General features: G+C 39.6%; 1 protein-coding gene across 1 annotated transcript in view; it reads right to left on the reverse strand.

Annotated features, from left to right (window-relative positions):
* LOC128366334 (RNA-binding motif, single-stranded-interacting protein 3-like) overlaps window positions 1-20,662 on the reverse strand; it is a 120,887-nt gene that overhangs the window by 84,550 nt on the left and 15,675 nt on the right. Inside the window, exon 2 of the mRNA XM_053327014.1 lies at window positions 745-935. Within this exon, the coding sequence (XP_053182989.1) occupies window positions 745-935 (191 nt within the window). The remainder of the gene's footprint in view (window positions 1-744; window positions 936-20,662) is intronic.

The following is a 20,662-nucleotide window of genomic DNA, read 5'->3' on the forward strand; positions in this document are numbered from 1 at the left end:
TTAAAAACAGTGTACCTAGCGCCATGCACATTCTCCAGCGTCTACTACTGTACCTTTGCCTCAATAATAAGCCTGGGGAAACTGAATGATGACTAAATACTGATTTTGCAGATCGGCCAGGAACATTTTTATTTTAATATGTTGAGGAGAGGCAAATCATCTTTGCAGTAAAATAGTTGATTGCTAAAGTCATCACATTTCAAATTTTAATGGTATCAATTGGTAACTTTATCTTTAGCTGCAATGCAATTACGTTTCTATCCAGCTTAATTTCACTGTCATTTTAATGGAATGAGTGGAGTGACCTCCCATGCTGTATATTATCTCAATGTTTTTTTTTAACCAGAAATATCTCAAACTGTTGGCAAATGTATTAAAGATAGAGGGGTTTAGGGCAGAAGACTGTGTGTCTGTTTGTGTGGGTTTGTGTGTGTATGTGTGAGTGTGTGTGTGTAGATGACTAGGGGCAAAAGGGAACGGATGGGTTAGGTCCAGCTGGGTTGTGTTTTTTCCTCTGCGGAAGCACAGAGGAGGAACACAGAGGTCAAGAGCAAACTGTTGATACTCATTATAAGCTGCTGTTGGACTCACGCAAAACTAATTACCACGAGCTGAACTGAACTGAGCGGGAATGAACCTAACTCAACTGCACTGGAGGATGCTGTTTGACTCTTCTGCAGAGCAAGATCGGGGTCAGGATAAGTTGAACAGAATAGAGAAAAAATCAAGCAGAATAGAACTCACGGCTGGCAGAGTTTGATGAGATCTTGGTCGGTGGTGGCAGGTGACAGGCCTCTGATGTACAGGTTGGTCTTACTAAGCTGCTCCACTAGCCCTCCTCCATGACCTCCTCCACCACCTCCACCTCCACCTCCTCCTCCTGTGGTGCCGGGGCTGGGCGGAGCCATGGGCGGAGGGGGAGGAGCATAGGACTGCTGTAAAAGATTGAGAGAGGAAAAGGTCACTTAACATCAAAACGAAATAAAAACAAACAAAAAACATGCCTTATATGGGACATTTTGATAAGAATCTCCAATTCAATTACATCCAAAACAAGGTATTGTCATATTTTGTGTTCTTCGTGTTCAACCTAATGCTTTACCAATACCTACATATAGTTTTTAAACCTGCCTCCTGATCCCAACAATCAACACATCTTTTCTCTAACGAACTGGCATTCATTTAAATAATCTCTTCCTGCATCGTGTTCCACCCCAATATCTTGATTCAACAGGAAGTGCATCAAATTAAGGATGCAGGATGTGTGTAAATAGTGGTGCTCATTATAATCATGGTACAGAGTGTTGCGACAGGAACTTGTGTCAACGCCAATAACTGGCAAGATCATCCACAGCTTCATTTAGTGTTAATGACCATGCAATGACTGACTTGTCAGTTAGGGTAATCATCATTGCTGCAGTCACCTGCTTTAAGGTAGTGTTTCCATGTTTTGAAGCAAGAAATGTCTCATACTGTTTGGAGCTTTGTTAAAGATAGAGACGTCAGCAGACTTTCTATGGACAAAAGACTTTGAGTGTATCATTTAGTCAGTCAAAAACTAAATCTCAAAATCTAATGATTTTCTGGTTTTCCCTTTGATCCATTATATTGTCTTGAATCAGATGAAATTTTCTTAATACAAGTGATCTTCCTACTTCAAGGTGCTGTGAACTATTTCAAGAAGAATTTTTAAACACACAAGAGCGCTTGACACATTTACTGTTTTTCTGTCTGTGTTACTGTATTTTTCTGTCTAGTTTCCCGCTAAGGGTGCAAAAAACATATTATCCAGTGTTTAATCCAGGCTGAGGCCCTTTACCACCTCTAACTTACTTGAATATACAATCAGCTGTTCAATAACACATCACAATACTGACTACATGACTTAATATGGTGACTGTTCTGGCATTGCAAGAATTCATGAGTGTTTGGAACTGATGGGTTCAGAGTGGACGCCCATCCCTGCCTGCCTGCTTTGGGCACGTTATTAGGTTAAGTTTGGAAGAAGTAAACAAGCCTGATGGCTCATATGGCAACAGTGTTGAGAACACTCTGCTGCCTTGATGTTTGGAGCAAATAAGCCACACTGGCTCAAAACTGGTCTCAGCCCTGGTTTCACTGTTGGGAACTGGTTGGATAACACAACCTCATATAAAAAATGAAAACTGGCAAAAACAACCTGTAGTTAAGTTTATACTATCTAGCAACTATAGCAATGCACTCAACCTTTCCAAAACCATTACAAATTAGTATTAAAAAAAGTTATATTTTATTGTTCAACAACTCTGTGGTTAAGGTCTGGTTAGGTTTAGGCAGAAAAAACACTTGGTATGGGTTAGGGAAAGATCATGGTTTGGGTTAAAATTAGCACTTGAAACATGGTTTATAGTTCCTTAATGTTGTTCCACCTTTGTTATCATGGCAACAGTAAATGTTTGCCTGATGACACGGTTTTTAAAAATGTTAGGGTTTTTAAATAACATGTCCCAACTGATGGTTGGAAACATGACACTCTCGGGTGGTAACATGTAGCAAATGTAGCAAAGTCCACTGTCTATCTAGCCATCCACCCAACCCACCTCCTCCTAACAAGGCAGAATCATCAATTATGAAGTCTCATTATATTGACGTCATCTGAACTGTGTCTGTTCCGCGGGCCGTAATGGCCACTAGATGGTGTCTGTCACTCAAGCGTAACTGTAGGTCACGTGAGGCTGTGCTGAGATGGAACAAGTTCAATAATCTGCTGCCGTCTGAAATAATCAAAGGTCAGTTTCAGTATGTGCCATGATGACAAGTCAGAGAGACAAGAAAAGAAGGTGGATAGAAGTGAGAGAGTGAGGTAACGCAGGATATATGTATGTCTTTCTATTTGGCTTTGTGTGTATGCATATGCTAGTGAGCAAGTGTGAGCTTGTGTGTGTGTGTGTGTGTGTGTTTGTGTGTGTGTGTGTGTGAGCCGCAGTGTTTGTGATAATGACAGGTTGTCACCACACAGCAATGTGGAGCCTGTGCCAGCTCTGATATTAATCCATTACCTGTACTTCCCTCAAATGACACACAATTCACACACACACACACACACACACACACACACACACACACACACACACACACACACACACACACACACACACACACACACACACACACACACACACACACACACACACACACACACACAGGCAGTTCAGAAAGACTGTGCTAACAGGATTCAACAGCAGCCATGTAGAAGTAAAAGGAGATGGTGCCTGAGGAGTAGTGTCATTTACAGGCCCTTACATTTGCAGTTTGGTCATACAAAAGAAGAAAGTCGTCTGTGGGTTCATGAGCTACTGACAATGCAAACTGACAATGTAAGAAAATGCATAGAGGACAATTGACTAGATTTAATCATTAGCTGGCAGCAAAGTAAATGCCAGACATTACATCAATTATCATACACGTAACACATTTTTGTTGCTTCCAGCTTCTCATGTTTTCTCTGTTCGTTGGCCGGACAAAACAAACTATTTGAAGATGTCACCTGAGCTGGGAAACATTTGCTGACATTTTATAAACTAAATGTTTAATCGATAATGAAAATAACCACTGCTTGTAGCCCTAAATATCGCTTGTGCAAACAATACTAAATTCTCCTATCATGGGGAATTACATGCTATATGTTTCTGCAGGACACTTTTTAAATATACAAACTGCAATGTGTCAAAATGATGCTGTAAAAAGTGATAACAAAAAGGTTAACTCTCGATCTTGAAACAGTATTCTTATTAAAGACAGATTTTCAGCTTCAGCTACAAAACAGACACACTGAGCAGAACATCAAACTACTTCAGAGGAGCTGCTTAGTGCCCAGCAGTGTACAACTTGTACTAAGAAATGTGTGTGTTTGCATGTGGCGTCTGTGATCACGATAATGAAAACCTCACCGCTTCAAAACCTGAACTGTATTGAGGGCTGAATCGATGCGAGCCCCCCTTTCACAAAGGGTTTGTTTACTGGCCATCTCTGAAAGATAACATGGAAACATGTTTGACGTGTCAGACAAAAATAAAAGACCCCAGGCTTCATCTGAAAGAGAAATATCACCGGGATAAAAAGATCTAACATGCTTATGATAAGACACACATGGCAGGCTTGCACATATAATGCTGGCACATGCAATACACACATACACAAACAGGCAGCATTTATTGACACACGCACACACACACACACACACACACACACACAGCCAGCCTTATCAGTGTACATTCATTTCATTCCATCATGATCTAGAGCAGAAAAGAGTCATTCTTCACATACACACATCAACACTCACATGTCCAGGTATGCACAAATATACATAATCTCTCTCCTTCCTCTCATTCACTTACACAACACACACACACACACACACACACACACACACACACACACACACACACACACACACCTGATCAAAGGCCTTGCCCAGGGAACCTCTTTCAGCCAATTTGTGCAGCTGTCAGGGTCGGGCTGATAGTGAGCGGTGTATGTAATGTGTCAGAGACTGTGATAGGGAAATCCTTTGAAACATTAAAATCTCTCTCTCTTTCTGGCATCCTTGCTTTCTCCTCTCTTCTCCCTCTCTCCCTCACTGTCAAATTCCACACCACCATCGCTCTATCTCTTGCTCTTTTCACCTCCATCTTTCCACTTCCCACATACCCGCTCTATATTTCTTTCTCCCTCACTCCGAGCCTCCTCTCTTTATCCCTGTTTCTCTCTTGAAGGATTACTGTGCAGTCGGAGTGTGTGGACTGAAGGCTGCCTCTCAGCTGGTATTGTTGACACACTTAGTACAGTGGAGCAGCTCTCGCAGTGGGGGAAAAGGCTCAGAGGCAGCGACACAAACTGTCACACAAAGCAAACACAGTCACGGGGTTTTTCGAGGATTTCATGCGCGGCTGAGCATCTGAACAGTAACACCCCTGCAAAAGACTGCTGCATGGTGTCATAGATGTGCACAGTGTGTCTACCTGAGGAGCGTGTATTTGACTGGATAGTGAATTGCAAAGATGGCTGAGCATGGAAGAAAACAATCATACGTTTCTTATTCCTAACACACTACAGAGTATATGTAGCACACATTTAAATATTCAATTTCTAGCAATGAACTGCAACAAAGCCGTCATAGCATCACTTGCAAAACTGGTATCAAAGGTCTGTTAGTCTGCATGTATTGTATTTTTTATATGTTATGTTTTTTAATTTACAGGTGGGGGACAATCTACAGGAGAAACAAAAAGGAAAATGATAAATGCAGATGTTTCTATATGGTTGTAGAATCAATGCCAAAACCTTACTGAGATATTCTATGTATTTTTCCCCTTAAATGTGTCACCAATCTTCATTTCTGCCGTATTGTTATGTTATTCTGCACTTTTGTTGAATCCAACTGCTTGCTTTGTTCTCATTTGATTTAAGGTCTGGAACTTTTCTGTTTGTTTTGGTCTGTTTTTTTGTTTATGTCTGTTTATGTGGCAGTAGATGTGTAGGTCTATACTCTGACAGAGGAGGGTTAAATACATTTGGGTACAAGGTGTCTTCCCCAAAGTTCAACTTGACGGGAAAAAAGTGTGCTGATTTACTTCACCTACGTGTGAATCTACTGATAGCTGATATTCCATTTAAATGATCCAATTTAATTTTAACATTAAATGCTGGCATGCTTAAAGACTTTACTTCCAGCCATATATTATTCTGCCCACCCTCTCACTCTCTAACCAGCCACTGCTCAAGATAGTACACATAATACACACTCATGTGCCTGAATTTAAGCACACATGCACACACACACACACACACACACACACACACACACACACACATACACACACATACACACATGCAAGTACAGTCTATAGATAGCCCTCTTGTCCCTTAAGAGTTCTCTACTTTCTAAACAATGTGTTGCTCCTGGAAAGCCCTGAAATGGGTTTCAACTGAACCCTCACACACTGACACATACAAATACAACTCAGTTCTTTCCAGAGTTCCAGTAAAAGTACACTGACCTGTCTAAGGTCAGATTTCCCCTGCTTATTTTCAGCAAAAACAATCTCCCTTCCTGCATACTGGGCTTCTGTGTGTGTGTGTGTCTGTGTGTGTGTGTGTGTGTGTGTTTCAGTGCATTGCTATTGTATCTATGCACATTGATCTTCGTTTGAGCGAGACAGAGATGCAGAGATAAAGGACAGACAGCAAGTGAAAGACAGAAACAGGGCTCGAGAGATAACAGTAATAGCAACAATGAGTCCATTCATCTACTCCGCTTTATACATTTTAACAAGGCATCTCTGGCAATATGCTCTGCCGGGTGCATTTAATATGATGTAACACATACTTTCTCACTGCTGTAGGCGTGTATGCGAAGGCATTTAAGCACACTCGTTGCAAGGATCGAACTTTGCTGCCTTCAGTGGGAGTTCACAACAGAAGGAGGGGCGGAGAGACTAAGTGAAGATATAGAGAGAGGAAGGAGAGCTGTGGAAAAGACGTTAGAGAGTCCCACAGAAAGGTGGACTTTAGGTGAATGGTAGGAAGGAAGGAATGATAATAAAAATAAAAATAAATGGATGAAAGAGATGGTGATAGACAAAACAATAGAAAGGTGGTAAAATAAGGATGGAGGATGCAGAAAATGGAGTGAGAAAGGATAAGGAGGACATGGGAGAGAGGGCTGTTCCGGCCTCTTCCGATGCTTCCTGAAACACAGAGGAAAGAATGCTGGCTATTTTTGGGTCCAGTACTGAGATTCTCTCTTACTCTCTGTGTCTCTAAACACAGCAGCGGAAGGGTTTAAGGAAGAGCTTATGAATACATCAGAATGGAAACATGGCTCCCAGTATACCGTCCCCTGTTTGGAGATTACACAAGCAGCTAAATTATGCTCTCAGCCTTGACTGCTGCTTCTGTCGGAAAACCTTGAAAAGACAATAAATCATCTTTACAGGAATTTACAAAAAAAACTCAAACTTGATTGTCAAAGCAGCACGTCCAGGCCTCGTCTGATTGGAAGACGTGGCTCCATGGTGTTGCGATCACCACACAGAAAATACTTTAAATAATTGCAAGAAAAGGAAGGGAAAAATGTCACATTTGTATTTGCAGGAACAGAAGAGGCTGCAGCAGTGTAGAAGGCTCAGTTAATGCTGCGTACATTATAAATAGCCTTCTTGGAGACAAGCCTAATGATATCTAATACAGGATACTTACAGGTTTCCATGTGTCAAATTGAGGAATGTGTAGGCTGGAGGTATAGCCTGTGATTAGTCTAGAGAGTAAATGATATGTCTGGGGAAATCACACCTGTGGGTTATTTAATAAAATCATTTCAACGTCCATGAACAGCTCTGAATTCTGAGAAAAGGATTTGCAGTTCTTTGGATTTAGACGTACATGAAGTGCACTATAAATAATAAAGTGTGTAAGAGTTAAGGCAATCATGTTGTGTCAGCATTTTTCACGCCAGTTAGGATGACATACCAGAACAAATTAAAACACACAAGGAGTCTTTGTAATTGAGGTTATTTGTCACTGGACAGATCAGCCACTATATTTTACATGGGTAATACTACATTAACTATACCCTTGGGATAATATAGTCATGAGTATAATTATTGAAAATTGAGGCTGTTTAAGATTTTCAAGACCTGCAGTGGGCAGAAATAACTGGATATCATGTTTTACTGCGGTGTCTGCAAGTTTCATGAGCCTAAAATTAAAATTGTTGTAAGGTCAATCAAAATAAATGGGGAAAAGAGCAGTTTTATATAAAAATACAGAAAGTAAAAGCAACTTTTGGAATATAGTCTGCATGGACTATTTCATTTTGTTACCAGGAAAACAGTGCAGTAGAAAACAGCAACACTTACATTCTTTTTATAAGAAAAATGTACTTAAAAACACTTGATTTGACAGTTTTTTTTTTAAATATACAAAGGAGAAGAAAAAAATCCTTGCTGGTAAAATTGCTCATTTATATTTTGGTTAAATGTTTCCCCATGTCTCACATAATAAAAAAGCCATTCTGTCAGTGCAGAACTCTTCCACAAATAAAGGCTTTGTTCCTGCATTTTAAGCAGTGGTGTTATAAAGCCACTTATCCTAACACTGATGTCTCATTCAGCCTTCTTGTGCTTTCCTGCCTGTTCTTCTGTCCGCCATTACATTTCATGCACTTCTATTTTTATTTTCTCTAGTATCTTGTTTATCCCTCAACTCTCCCCTAATTTCCCCTCTTCTCTCATCACGCTCCCAGTCCCCTTCCCAAACGACTCCTTCCCTGTTTCTCTGTCTCCTCAGAAGATCAGGTCGTCAAGGTTACTTCCCAGTGGACCACCATGTTCCAGCCGTCTACCTCTCCATCTCTCTTGTTAACATCAGCAACAACAGCATCAACAACACTTGGGTTGTCATAAACAAGTTGCACAAACATCCCAGGAGGACATCCAGCATGGGGTTGGTGCTGACTGACCTGGTGGGAGATAAGGAGATGATGGAGAGCAACTGTGGTGGGTTGCTAAATTCCTGTGGTTGTGTATATTTGGGACAGAGAAAGGGGAGGTGCGGGCTGTGTGTAGTTTGCAGGCTGGCTGTTTAACTTGGGATTGATTAGAATCTGAATTAGTCTGCATGGCTATTGTTCTCGGGGTCAAGCCTCTATGTATGTGTGTGTGTTTGTGGAAAATAGACAAAACCCACTAGCTTATGCAACAACTGTGTTTATACTCTGTATAGATGTGCTTATATGAGCACATAATATAATTTGAGAGCTTGAATTGCATAATAATGCTGCTACAGGCATATAGCAATCTACATGGGACAGGGAGGTCACAGCCTCCACCCCACCGCTCCCCATATAAAAAAATATGGAAATTAGTTCCACCCAATATTTGTAATTGAGCAGAAACATCATCTGATTCCTCCAAAAGCTGATAGACAACTAATTTGTTTGTTGGTTGCAGTTTTGCGTATTGCCTGTGGCACATGGTTTGTATTGCTATGTTGACTGTTTCCTGCTTTACTTAAGCCTAAATCCACTTTTTCAGCCACCAAACTGGTGCAAGTTTCATTCACAAAGCACATGTAAAGGGTGAAATTCACTGAAAACTGCATAGCCAAGCAAATAGCGTTGTGGTGTGCCTGTGCCATTTGCATGTATGTAAATTAGGTCATGTTCATACATTGACTGCAGAACTGGCCCCTTTCTATGCAGATGAGCATCTAAAAAATGACTGATTCACAAAGACCAGTGCAAATTGCCACACGGAGTTAAGGTGGTGCTATTATCGTTTTCAGAGGGTTAGTTTTAAAAGTGTACTATACACACTTACCCCTCACTCTCTCTGTTTCTCTTCAAATCTTCAAGCTTGTGAGGCCCGACTTATCTTGGACTTTAGGCTACTTCAAAATAAAAATGTCAGCTCTGATGGAGCTCAACATTCATCCAAAAGGAATACTTTATTACAAACAATTACGTGCTTAAACCAGAATTTATGTGTAACAGCTGACCTGTGTAGATGTGAGGCAGAACACAGAACATTAATTATGGTCACATCCTGACCCATCCAGTGTTAATGAAATTACCGCTGCTGTGCCGCGTGCATACAGTAAATGCACACAGCCTCTTTCTCAGTTTGGAGATGTACTTATTGTTTCAGTTACTGTATGATGCTGCAGCCAGTGGAGAGACTGATATTTCTGTGAAATCCTGGATATATTCAATGACATCTCAACAGCATTACTGTAAGATTCAGATATTAATCTAACATGGTTCAGACCTGCTTGAACCACATTAATAACTGTATTCTGACATTTCAATAGATTATGTTATAGATGTGAAATACTACACAAGTAAAAGAAGAACAATACATGAAAGTCGGTTTGTGGTTAGGTTTAGGTCTCTATTTGCACAACTGTTAATTAAAGACACACCATTTTATCATTTTGTGCTCATTGTTTTTTCACTATGGACCAATATCTGTAAAAGTGGAGAAAAACCTGAAACATGGGAAGCCGCTCCACTTACACAAATAGACACAAAATAAGGACAAATTGCACTCAGCTGCAAAACTTGGGGGTATTTCATTAGCACAAAATATTTTGCGGATAGGATTTTAAAATAGGACAGAATGCAGGTGCAAGTGCTGTGGATTTCACAGTGTTATTAGCAGGCCCAATCCATTCTTCATGGAGTTGGCCATTAGTGTTTACTTAGCTGTTAGTGTTCACTGCTGCTAATAGCTAAACTGGATTATATATACAACTATTTTAGGTATATGCAAGATGTATGTGGTAAAGATTGTGGTTCCAAAAAAGAAAAGGCCAACACAAATAGCCCCGGTGCATGTATAACAACATAGGTCTCCTCAAAGGTCTTTAAGGTATGTAATGCATATATTTCCAAATGAACATATATATGTACTATGCACATATTGGCTTAGGTTCAAGTCTTTCTCCAAGTCATTTTCTTACATATGTGCTGTCTTTTCTGTCTGTAACAATCACAGCAACTAGCAACACTAACTAGACTATAGCAGCTGACCTTGGACCCTCTTTCTAAAAATAAAAAAAAAACTCAACAAATTCCTGAGTGACTTCCAAGAAAATCATTCCATGACATTACACATCAAAACCCACCCAGATGATTTTTCCTCCACCTCTCTGAGTATACTCCCCCCCCCCTGCCCCCAAACAAAATCATACACTACATTCTTCCTTTTCAATTGCATGACCTCTAGCAGGCAAGTTAAAAAAAGGGGGAAAAAACATGCATATTGAAGAGGAGCTTTGCACAAAGCTCTTTTATTATGTATATTTATGCAAATGACACGTTAGTTTATTCAAGAAAGTCTTATTCAAGAAAGTCTTCTCGCTCCTCCTCTCATTGCCCCCTGGTCAGCGTTTCAACCCTGCAGTATGCATGATGAGCAGACGGGTTTTGTGAATTGTGATTGTTGTTTTGTTTTTTTATACAGACCTATATAAGATGGGGAAGTATGGAGGTTTTATTGTTCTTCACAAACTCCTCTAAAAAGTTTAAAAAGAAGCTGTATTAAATATTGCAGTTATATGAACAGCAGCTCCAGTTCTTCGTCACTGCTAATGAACTCTGAATGTCTCCTTATAAGGTGAACTGTATATTCCTACCTACCGCTTATCATCCAGCAGTGTCTCTATCCCTCTTTATCTTATCGTTTCCTCCTTGCATATTAATAATCTCATCCTGCCCTGCATGTCTCTTACATCTTCACTGTTCCTTGTCAAACATTTTGCTTTTCCCCTTCTCCTATTAAACCTCCTGTCCTCATCTTTCGTCCTCAACTTTCCCCTCCTCTCCATTCCTCAGCAGCTGACATCCCCTGCCCTTGCTTATTTTCTCGGTCCATCATCTCTTTTCCTCTCGTCTCATCTCTTCCTCATGCTCACACTATCTGCTGCCCTCCTCTCTTCCAACACCGTGCAGGAGATTAAAATATGAGGAAACAATCAAGCTCGGCCTTATTAGCATATGAACGGGGGGCCGACAGGCAACTGCAGACACGACAACAGAGCCCTGGAAATCCACCGCAGAGCTTTTTTTAATCCGAGGAATGACTTTTTACCGTATTTTGTTGAATGAGACAGAACAATCCTCTGCCAGTCCTTTCAGGCAGTCAAATTACCATCAGAATAAGAGGGCATAAGAATAAGACAGAATGCTTATATAGCGTCAGGTCAAAGAATGGAGACTAAAGAATAAGTGTGCAGACAGAATAATGTTTCTCCACGGCAACAATGAGAACCTGAAAAGATAGGAATTGGCGTGTGTGTCTGTATGTGTGAGTGCACAAAACTGTGTGTTGGGTTCGTCCTCACTCAGCAACAATAAGAAGAAGAAACTGAAAAGATGGAAATTGGCAAGTGTGTGAGCTTGTGTGTGTGTGTGTTGGGTGTTTGGGGGGTGTTTACTCTCATTAGTAAATCAATTAAAATGTCTCTTTAGGCGTAGCAGCATCACAGGTCGCAGCATACAGTATATTATGGGGAAACACGAGGCGACAGAACCAGTGGCAGTAACTGATTTCATTATATTGTGAAACATCTCCTAAAGAAAAGGAATCTGGATCTCAAGCTAAATAACTAGGAAACAATGTCAAACCTGTCTTTTTTTAATAACATTTTTGAGAAATTAGTATTTAAACAACTAAACGATTGCCTAAATATTAGCTGTATACAGTATTTGAGAAGTCATCCTCTCCACAGCACTGAGACAGCACTAGTTAAAGGTGTAAATAACCTGAGAAGGAATATGGATGACAAGAAACTCTCAATATTAATACTATTAGACCTAAGTGCTAATTCTGATAAAGAAATTGATTATGACATCCTTATTAACAGACTACTGAAGTGTGTTTGCCCTTTCTGTCCAAAAGAGACTGTTCTGTCTTCCTTGGTGACCCTTAAATAACACTAGCATAAGACATGAGGTTCCTCAAGGCTCCATTCTGGGAGCTGTGTTCACTGAGAAATATCATCAGCGAACACAGGATTCATTTTCATAGTTATGCTGATGATACAGTACACAACTGTACATCTCTTTATCAACCAGTGACATCAGCATTATTTATAATCTGATTAATATCAATTTGTGGATGTCACATAATTTCTTGCAATTGAACAAAGTTAAGACTGAGATTTTAATTATCCAAGCAAAGGTCCAGAGAGAGATACTGTGCACTAGCATAAAATCCCTAGCACGAAATGCCAAGCCACTAGCAAAAGATCTTAGACTCTGATTTGAATTTTGAATTGCACATCAGTAATCTCACTAAAATTGCCTTTTATCACCTTAGAAATATTGCTAAAGTGTAACTGTTTCTTTCCCCAACAGATACTGAGAGACTTCTGTATGCATTTCATGACTAGTGAGTTTGATTACTGCATTGTTCTCCTTTTTGGTCCTCCTAAGAAAGCTATACATAAGCTACAGATCATTCAGAACGCAGCAGCGTACTGACCGAGATGTGAAGGAGAGCCCACATCTCACCTGTCCTACAGCCCCTTCATTGGTTGTCTGTCAGCTTTAGAATAGATTTTAAGATCCTTTTATTGTAGTTCAAATCACTCAGTGGACTAGTGCCTGAATACTTCAGACCCAGACAAACCCAGACATGCTTTTAATGCATAATCACTCTAAGTCACTCAGGTCCTCTGGCACTGGCCTTTTAGTTGTTTCCTGGGTGAGGACAAAGAACTTTGGGGAGGCAGCGTTTAGTGTCTGTGGTCCTCACCTCTGGAACAACCTGCCAGAGGAGATGAGGGCAGCACAACCTGTAAACACCTTTAAAATAAATCTTGAGACTTACCTTTGTAGTTTAGTATTCTCTTAATGCATTTCATGTTCTTCCTTCTCTCTTATTTCCTATATCATCATTTCTTTATATTACCATTTATTCCACTGTATTATTGTATTTTCATTGTATTGTTCAGCACGTTGTATTGCAATTTTGCATGAAAGGCGCTGTGTAAATAAAGTGTTATTTGATGTGATTATTGGAATAGGCAGCTAAGCGATAATATCAGGTGTTGTTAAATCGATTCTACATTGTGAAAGTCTGCAGAAAATGATGTTATGAAGAAGCACAATAGAATCACTGCCAGTTTTATATTATATTATTACTTATAAGGCAGTACATAACACATGCAAAGAAAAAAAATGACAAAAAAGCCCCTCAATATCATGTAGCAGACTACTAACATTACAAAATTAATGGGCACTCAGTTACAACAAGTATAAGAGTCTACAGCATTACCAGAACATTACTTTGGCACAGCTATGTTTTGAGCTAAAAAACAATGTTAGCATGTTAATATGCCCACAAACGCAGTGGTAACATGCATATTTTTTGACGGGTATATTCTTTGCCATGTTCATCATCGTACTCTGGCATGGTAGCATGCTAAAATATAACAATATAAAACGAAAAACACCAACTGACAAACAGATATTGCTATCCAAAGACACACATTACATACAGTAGCTAAAATGAGCTGGATTATTCAAGAAAAAAACATACTACTTTACTTTATTGGCTATATGGCTACCAAGGCTATCACATATTACAAGGCTAGTGTATTATAAATACTAAACAACTACAAGCTGACTCTTGAAAATCATTCAAATATTTACATTTTTAAGCTGAGAATGAGCAAATCTATTCTATTTACTGTAGGAACAGAAGACAGATAAACTGTACTGTAAAACAAATCTAAATTATATTAAATTCCACATAATCTATTTTAACAGAGCATCACATGTTTGCCTCATTGACCTATAGTAGTTAGCAGAATTTGAAATTAAAAGACATGTGATGCAGTAGAATACTGTGCAAGATTCAACTCATATGATCCTGCAGTTTACCAGTAATTCTACTTGAAAGTGAAGCAATGTTGTGGAATCAGTGCAGCACTACATACAGCCTTGTCTAATGTTGTAACAAGGTTCAATATGCGCCTCTCCGTCAGATCAACCAGGTCAGATTTAAACATACTTATCTTTACCTTGTCTGCAGCCAGGGTCACTGACCATTCATTATTACTCTGCTTCTGCCCTTTCTCTGTTCCATGTCTCTTCCTGTTTCTCTCCCTGCTCTAATTAAATTCCTTCATCAAATCTGAGATGAGCAAATATTCAGGGAAAAAGAGAAGAGGGAGGGTGGGAGAAAGAGATCAGAGTGTAAGAGCATATTGAGCGGAATCCAAGCCTGCTGACTGAGATCAGATGATGATGACCTGAGGATATCTAGAGGGAAAATCCATAATAGGGCATCGGAACAAAGGTAGATCTCGGTCAAATCATTATATTTGTTATTTCTCAGGTGGAAGATTAGACAGAAAAACGTAGATAATATGTGACAAAGAGAAATACATAGCTAGCCAGACTAGATAGGCAAGCAAAGTACCAGCTGTATCATTTTACACTCAGGACATGTATACAGAAATGCACCTACACTGTCTAGACCTTACTGTTGATATGAAACTTACAATTTATATTCTATGTATTGTGTTCCAACATAATGTTAATAGAGTCAACTGCCAAAACAAATTGCATTTGGATTATGGTGCGAAACTAGGCCAATATAATGCAAAAGGATGCAGCACCATTTTCAACAGGAAATTCTATCTGCTGGAAATCTGGATGGCAGCATAAAGTAACCCTGTTGTTAAATACATTTAGGTCCCTAAACCATTTCAACTCTCACTCCCCATTTGCCCCTCAGAGACATGATACACAGCAGCCTATATTTATAATTTAGAATCTAGTGTTGAGCCATTCATCAAATCAAAAAGAGACAGGGCTTGCTCATTTAAAAAACAACGACTGAGCAGTGAAAGCAGTAGTCGATGTATTCACCGATCATAACGCAGACACAGTGTGTGCTTGCATTGATTTAAAGGCCTGATCAAATTACCTGGAAAAGGTTAAAAGTATCCATTACCAGCTAACATGCATTCACTATTGAACACAGGGGAAAGGGGGAATGCAGCTGCATTGAGCAACAATCAAGCACAACTGTATCCTGGCTGGAGGCATAAATATACCAAAAGTGCATATATATATATACACACACACACACACACACACACACACACACACACACACACATATATATATATATAAGTGAGCAAAAACACATCTTGGAAACAAAATACCACAGTGAACAGATGTAAGATAGAGACAGGCAATGGAGTAAACAGAAAGAAGGGAAGACATTTTTCTAAAATACCCTCCCTTTACTGATAGAACATATCCCTGTCTGTGCTGTTTTTGCACATAGGTAAATTGAGAAGATGCGAGTTTAGATTTTATTTTGTGGACACTTAAAACATAAATCCAGGCTTGTTTTTCACATTCTATAAAGAGGAGCAAAATATCAAAACATTAAAAAAAACTTTCCCATAATCTTTTAGAGGTTGTACAATGACACAGACACAAAGCGGTAAATAGTAAAACAAAAGGGACTGCAGAGAATAAAAACAGAAGCAAGGAAAAGCTGAAGTAGAAGAAGGTATGAGAGGAGAGGAGAGGAGAGGAGAGGAGAAGACAAGAGAATAGCAGAGGAGGGTAGAAAGGCCACCAGAGAGGTCACTTCTGCTGTTAATAATTTATCCTTTAAAAACCAGTCTGAGGCTTTAATTGGTGCTGTGGCTTAATCCTGAAACACACACACCTCTGGGAGCCTCTCAGCAGCTGTGCTCCAGCTAAATTGGCTACAGTGTAGCAGCAGCACCAAGTTCCCTCCAGGTATATAACACAGTCAGCCAAAACAGCAATAGCAGGCCTGCCAACCCCGTCTCATGAATCTGGGCGTGACACTTCTCAGCTTCTATCTGTCTCACGCTCGATGTCACGCTTTCAAAAGAAATCTTATGGCAAATCAAAATGACAAGACGTTAGTCCCCTCAAACGGTTGTTAGCTAGATAAACACTCGGCTCACTCCAGTTGTAATCTGCATTTAGCTGAGGAAGATGTTTGTGCAGTATCGAGGGCTTTTTGCATGACTTGGATTAAAGGCTTGATTTAGCACAGAGGAAAATGACAGATCTTGAATTGAATTTGCCTTTTCAGTACTAAAGGCTTCACTACAGTTTGAATTTTGAAGAATTCATATAGAAGGGAAGTCATTATTGTTCTGTGATAACCTCATAATGGCAGTTTGTTTAGACTTTTTTATTACCCTAGGAGACTTTTATTATGTAGGGCCCATCTGTGCTCATAGGACTTTCAAACTTGTATCAAAAGGGAAAATAAAAATGTTCTTGAAGCAGTTTTGAATTTCAAGCATAATGTCCATAGTAACTGTGCATCAAATGATATCGGTGTAAGCACAATGCATGAGTTAAATGCATGCTTCAGTGTGCAGATACACATGTGTGTTGTAAAGCATCTATAAGTCAGCAGATTGTGTTCACAGCTGAACCTGCTTATGAAAACCAAAAGATGCCTCTCAGAGCAAGTAGCTGGCGTTTCAATACAATACAATACACAGAAGCATTTAGGGAGGGCTCAGTCCAGGTATCTAAATTCAATAGCTTGAGGAAAATTATTCAAGGCAGCATTTTGATCCCTTGATTCATTTTTATTGGCCTTTTTATGTGTCTGAAACTTCTTCTATTGCCATTAAGCATCTCCAACAAACTCAAAGAGAAACAATCCGCAATAAATGTCATGCAAAGTATTTAATATTTATCCCTTACAACATTGTCTTCTCAGAGAGCTGTCCAACTGAAGGCACTCTGGCAGCATTATATCTGTGCCTGAAGGTTGATGAGCAAATTTACCACCCCCATATCCTACCCTCACACATCAGCTCTATTGTTGAGATAAGCACTTCTGCCTTCAGCTGCTCCAAGGGGAAACCCTGCTATCTGTATCACATTGCCTCTTATACACCAAGCTTCTACCTTCCTATAAAATTGAGACATTCTATCCAGCAGTAATACTCATCCTTAACGTTCATCAGTGGACTGTTGCTAAACTGACAACCTGCCGCATCAACCATTATTCTTCTATCTACCTACCTACCTACCTATCTATCTACCTATCTACCTATCTATCTATACAAGAATCTAGTTTGACAAATCTTAACTCAAACAGTATCTAGTGAGGGACTTCTTTGAGGCAGCCAATTCAATTTCACCCCCAATTTTGAATCTATGCTATGAATGTGGTTGAAAGATTTGATTTGACCTTTTTTCTTGGAGTGCTGTACTGTGGTGTACGTCGATTGGTGTCACTATTTTGCAACGATTTATGTATAATGCAAAACCTCCAAAGTAGAAAATATACCGCCGTCTTTCAGCAATAGTATAGCTGCAGTTTCTTAAGGAAAACATGAAATATCCCCATCATTTCTGGACTCAAATAACCCTGCATGTAAGAAGCTCCCTGTTTGACTCTGTCAAAGGCTAAATGCTTTACAATGCACTTGCGCTGCCACTCAGAAAATCATTAATCTGTCGCAGCAGAGGTAAATCTATGAATCAGACCTAATAATTAGCACCTTTCTTGAAGCGGAGATTTTGCTTGACAGTATGCGGCTACTGTGGTTTACCAATAACCCCCAATGTATCATCTCACAGCCTATATTATTGTGAATTGCATTTCCACTGTGAGAATTAGATTTCCAAAGTGAGATAAAAAACTAGTCCAAGAATTGCTGCAGTCCAAAATCACCCAGACAGCGAGGTTATCAGCCAGACCCCGGCACCATGAGAATACATAGTGTCTCCCAAATCCTATTGTACCATGAAATGTCACAGCACATTAGCTACAAGAGGGATTACCCTTCCTTGAAAGTAAAAGAGGGAGGGAGGGAACCATTGAAGGGAGATAGAGAAACAGAGGGAGGAGAGAGTTATACACAGAGAGCCTGTGGGAATGTGTATGTGAACATAGGCTGGCACAAACAGGTAAGTGTGGAGTGAATATAAACTACTTCATGCTCTATAATCTGTAATTTTATTGGTAATGTATGTCCTTGCTAACTATTTTCATTCCCCCATACGTCTAATTTTCCTTGTCTCTTCTGTTCTCATTCCTCCTCCCATTTTCTCTCCTCTTTTGTGCCACTAGTCATGATAATCTCTCAATCTTGATTTGGCTACGCTTATGAATTATGTACACGCACATGCACACACACACAGACACACACACACACACACACACGCTTATCTATGGCTGGGAAGTTGAGCTAGGTTGGCAGACTGAGACCAACAGCTTGTGGCTGTACTTTGGAGGAAAGCAAGATTCTGTCTCTGTTGTTGTCTTTGTTTTTCCTCTCCACTTTTATCAGCCTCATTTTCCTTCTGTCTGTTTGACTCTCATTCTGTAATTCAGCTGGACTTAATCTCTGATGGAGTAATGTAAAATCCAGATTGTACATCTTGAAATCTGAATGACTGCCTTCAGTTATTATGACATAGTGTCTTCTCTGACTTCATTCCAGTCATGATATAACTCATAATATAGCTCTAATTCTATATATTTCAGAGAAGTCAATGCTATACAATATACTGTAGAGAGAATATATGATCCAGAGTGGAAAAACCACTACTGTATGAATTTCTTTAGTGTGTGTCAACGACTGCTGGTCCCCCTTGAATGTGAAGGAGATTCCGATACCAGGGATTCAATAAACTCTAAAAAATTCTCTTCTATTGAGCTTATTTTATTAGTTCTTAATATTTTCATCAGGCTCACTTTCTTCCCCTTACTCTGCTTTATATGTGTCATTTTCCCCCTCACTATGATCCTCTACTTTATTTCCTCCACCCTCTCCTCAGCTGTTGTGCTTTAACTTCTTTGACCTAGCATCCTCTGTGGATGTACAATCCATCAGACACCTCCTCCAGACTGTAACCAACACCACCTGGGCCTGCTCCACTTTAGTGTCTTTGTGAATATGAGTTGAGCTTTAGGCTCAAGTGGGGGAGATCATAGTGTCATTATGTAATGTCCATTACGCTACAATATGATGTGGACTCTCTTTTTCTTCATTCCACTCTGTGCGCTGCAGTACAGATATACTCACCAAGCACAATATTACGAACTTGTGAAAACTAATGCAATCCAGTGTAACAGCTCTGCCATAAATCCTTTTAAGGTTATACATTTTCAGTTTTTGTTGACATTGTAAAAGGTGATCATTCGATTTTATATTGATTATTCAGGTCAGGGTATGGGGTGGTTTCTGTAAGTTAAAATTCTGTACTACTTCCTAATTTTTTGCCACTCAAATACATACACACTGGGAAATAGAGTTGTTTCTGGACAGGACACAGTCACAGTACCCCATAACAAGAGATATCCCTTACTGGAATACATTGACTTTTTGAAAATAATCCTTTGGATCAACTTACTGCAGTGCAATAAGACGATTGGTTGCAGTTACCTCTTTCTGCTTAGTATTTAATCCACTATGGAGCTTCTGGGATAATGCAAAACTACAGCAAAAAATGCAGTCATCAGTATGATCATTTTAGCATGCACCACACAAACCTGCGCTGTGAAATATTGGACATTGGACACCTCAAATATTGAAAGAAATTGAAAAGCAAATTTCAGCATGTCATTGTATGCCTTACATGCAGGTGGGCCTGTCACCATACTGGCTGAGAGTCCCCCACATCATTGATTTCTTCTTGAGAGAGACAGGGGGGGACTGAGAGAGACCTCCGCTGAGAGGATAATTCTAGGGTTGGTATTGGTAAGAGTGCTACAGTTAGTATTTTCACAGCGGTGCACTGAATGCTCCTCCTGTTACACTCAGAGCCTCCACTGCATCTAATCTAGCAGTTGACAGCTGCCGTATGTGTGTGTCTTTGTGTGAATGTGTTTAATGTCAATGCATGCAAATAGTCGCCATACATCATTCAAAAGTATAAACCAATGGGATATTGGGGGCAAAGGGGATCCAGGATACTGTTATACAGGAAGCAAAACTAATGGGATTATGATAAAGCTACAAAAGAGACAATGTCCATATATCACATAATATGTATGTGTTATTTCACTGCATGTATCTGCTGCTGCTTATACGAGTAGTAAAATGACATCTATATACATGAAATTATATATTTGAAGATACAGCC

This window comes from Scomber japonicus, chromosome 10 (assembly GCF_027409825.1).
Source record: "Scomber japonicus isolate fScoJap1 chromosome 10, fScoJap1.pri, whole genome shotgun sequence".
Lineage (NCBI taxonomy): Eukaryota > Metazoa > Chordata > Actinopteri > Scombriformes > Scombridae > Scomber > Scomber japonicus.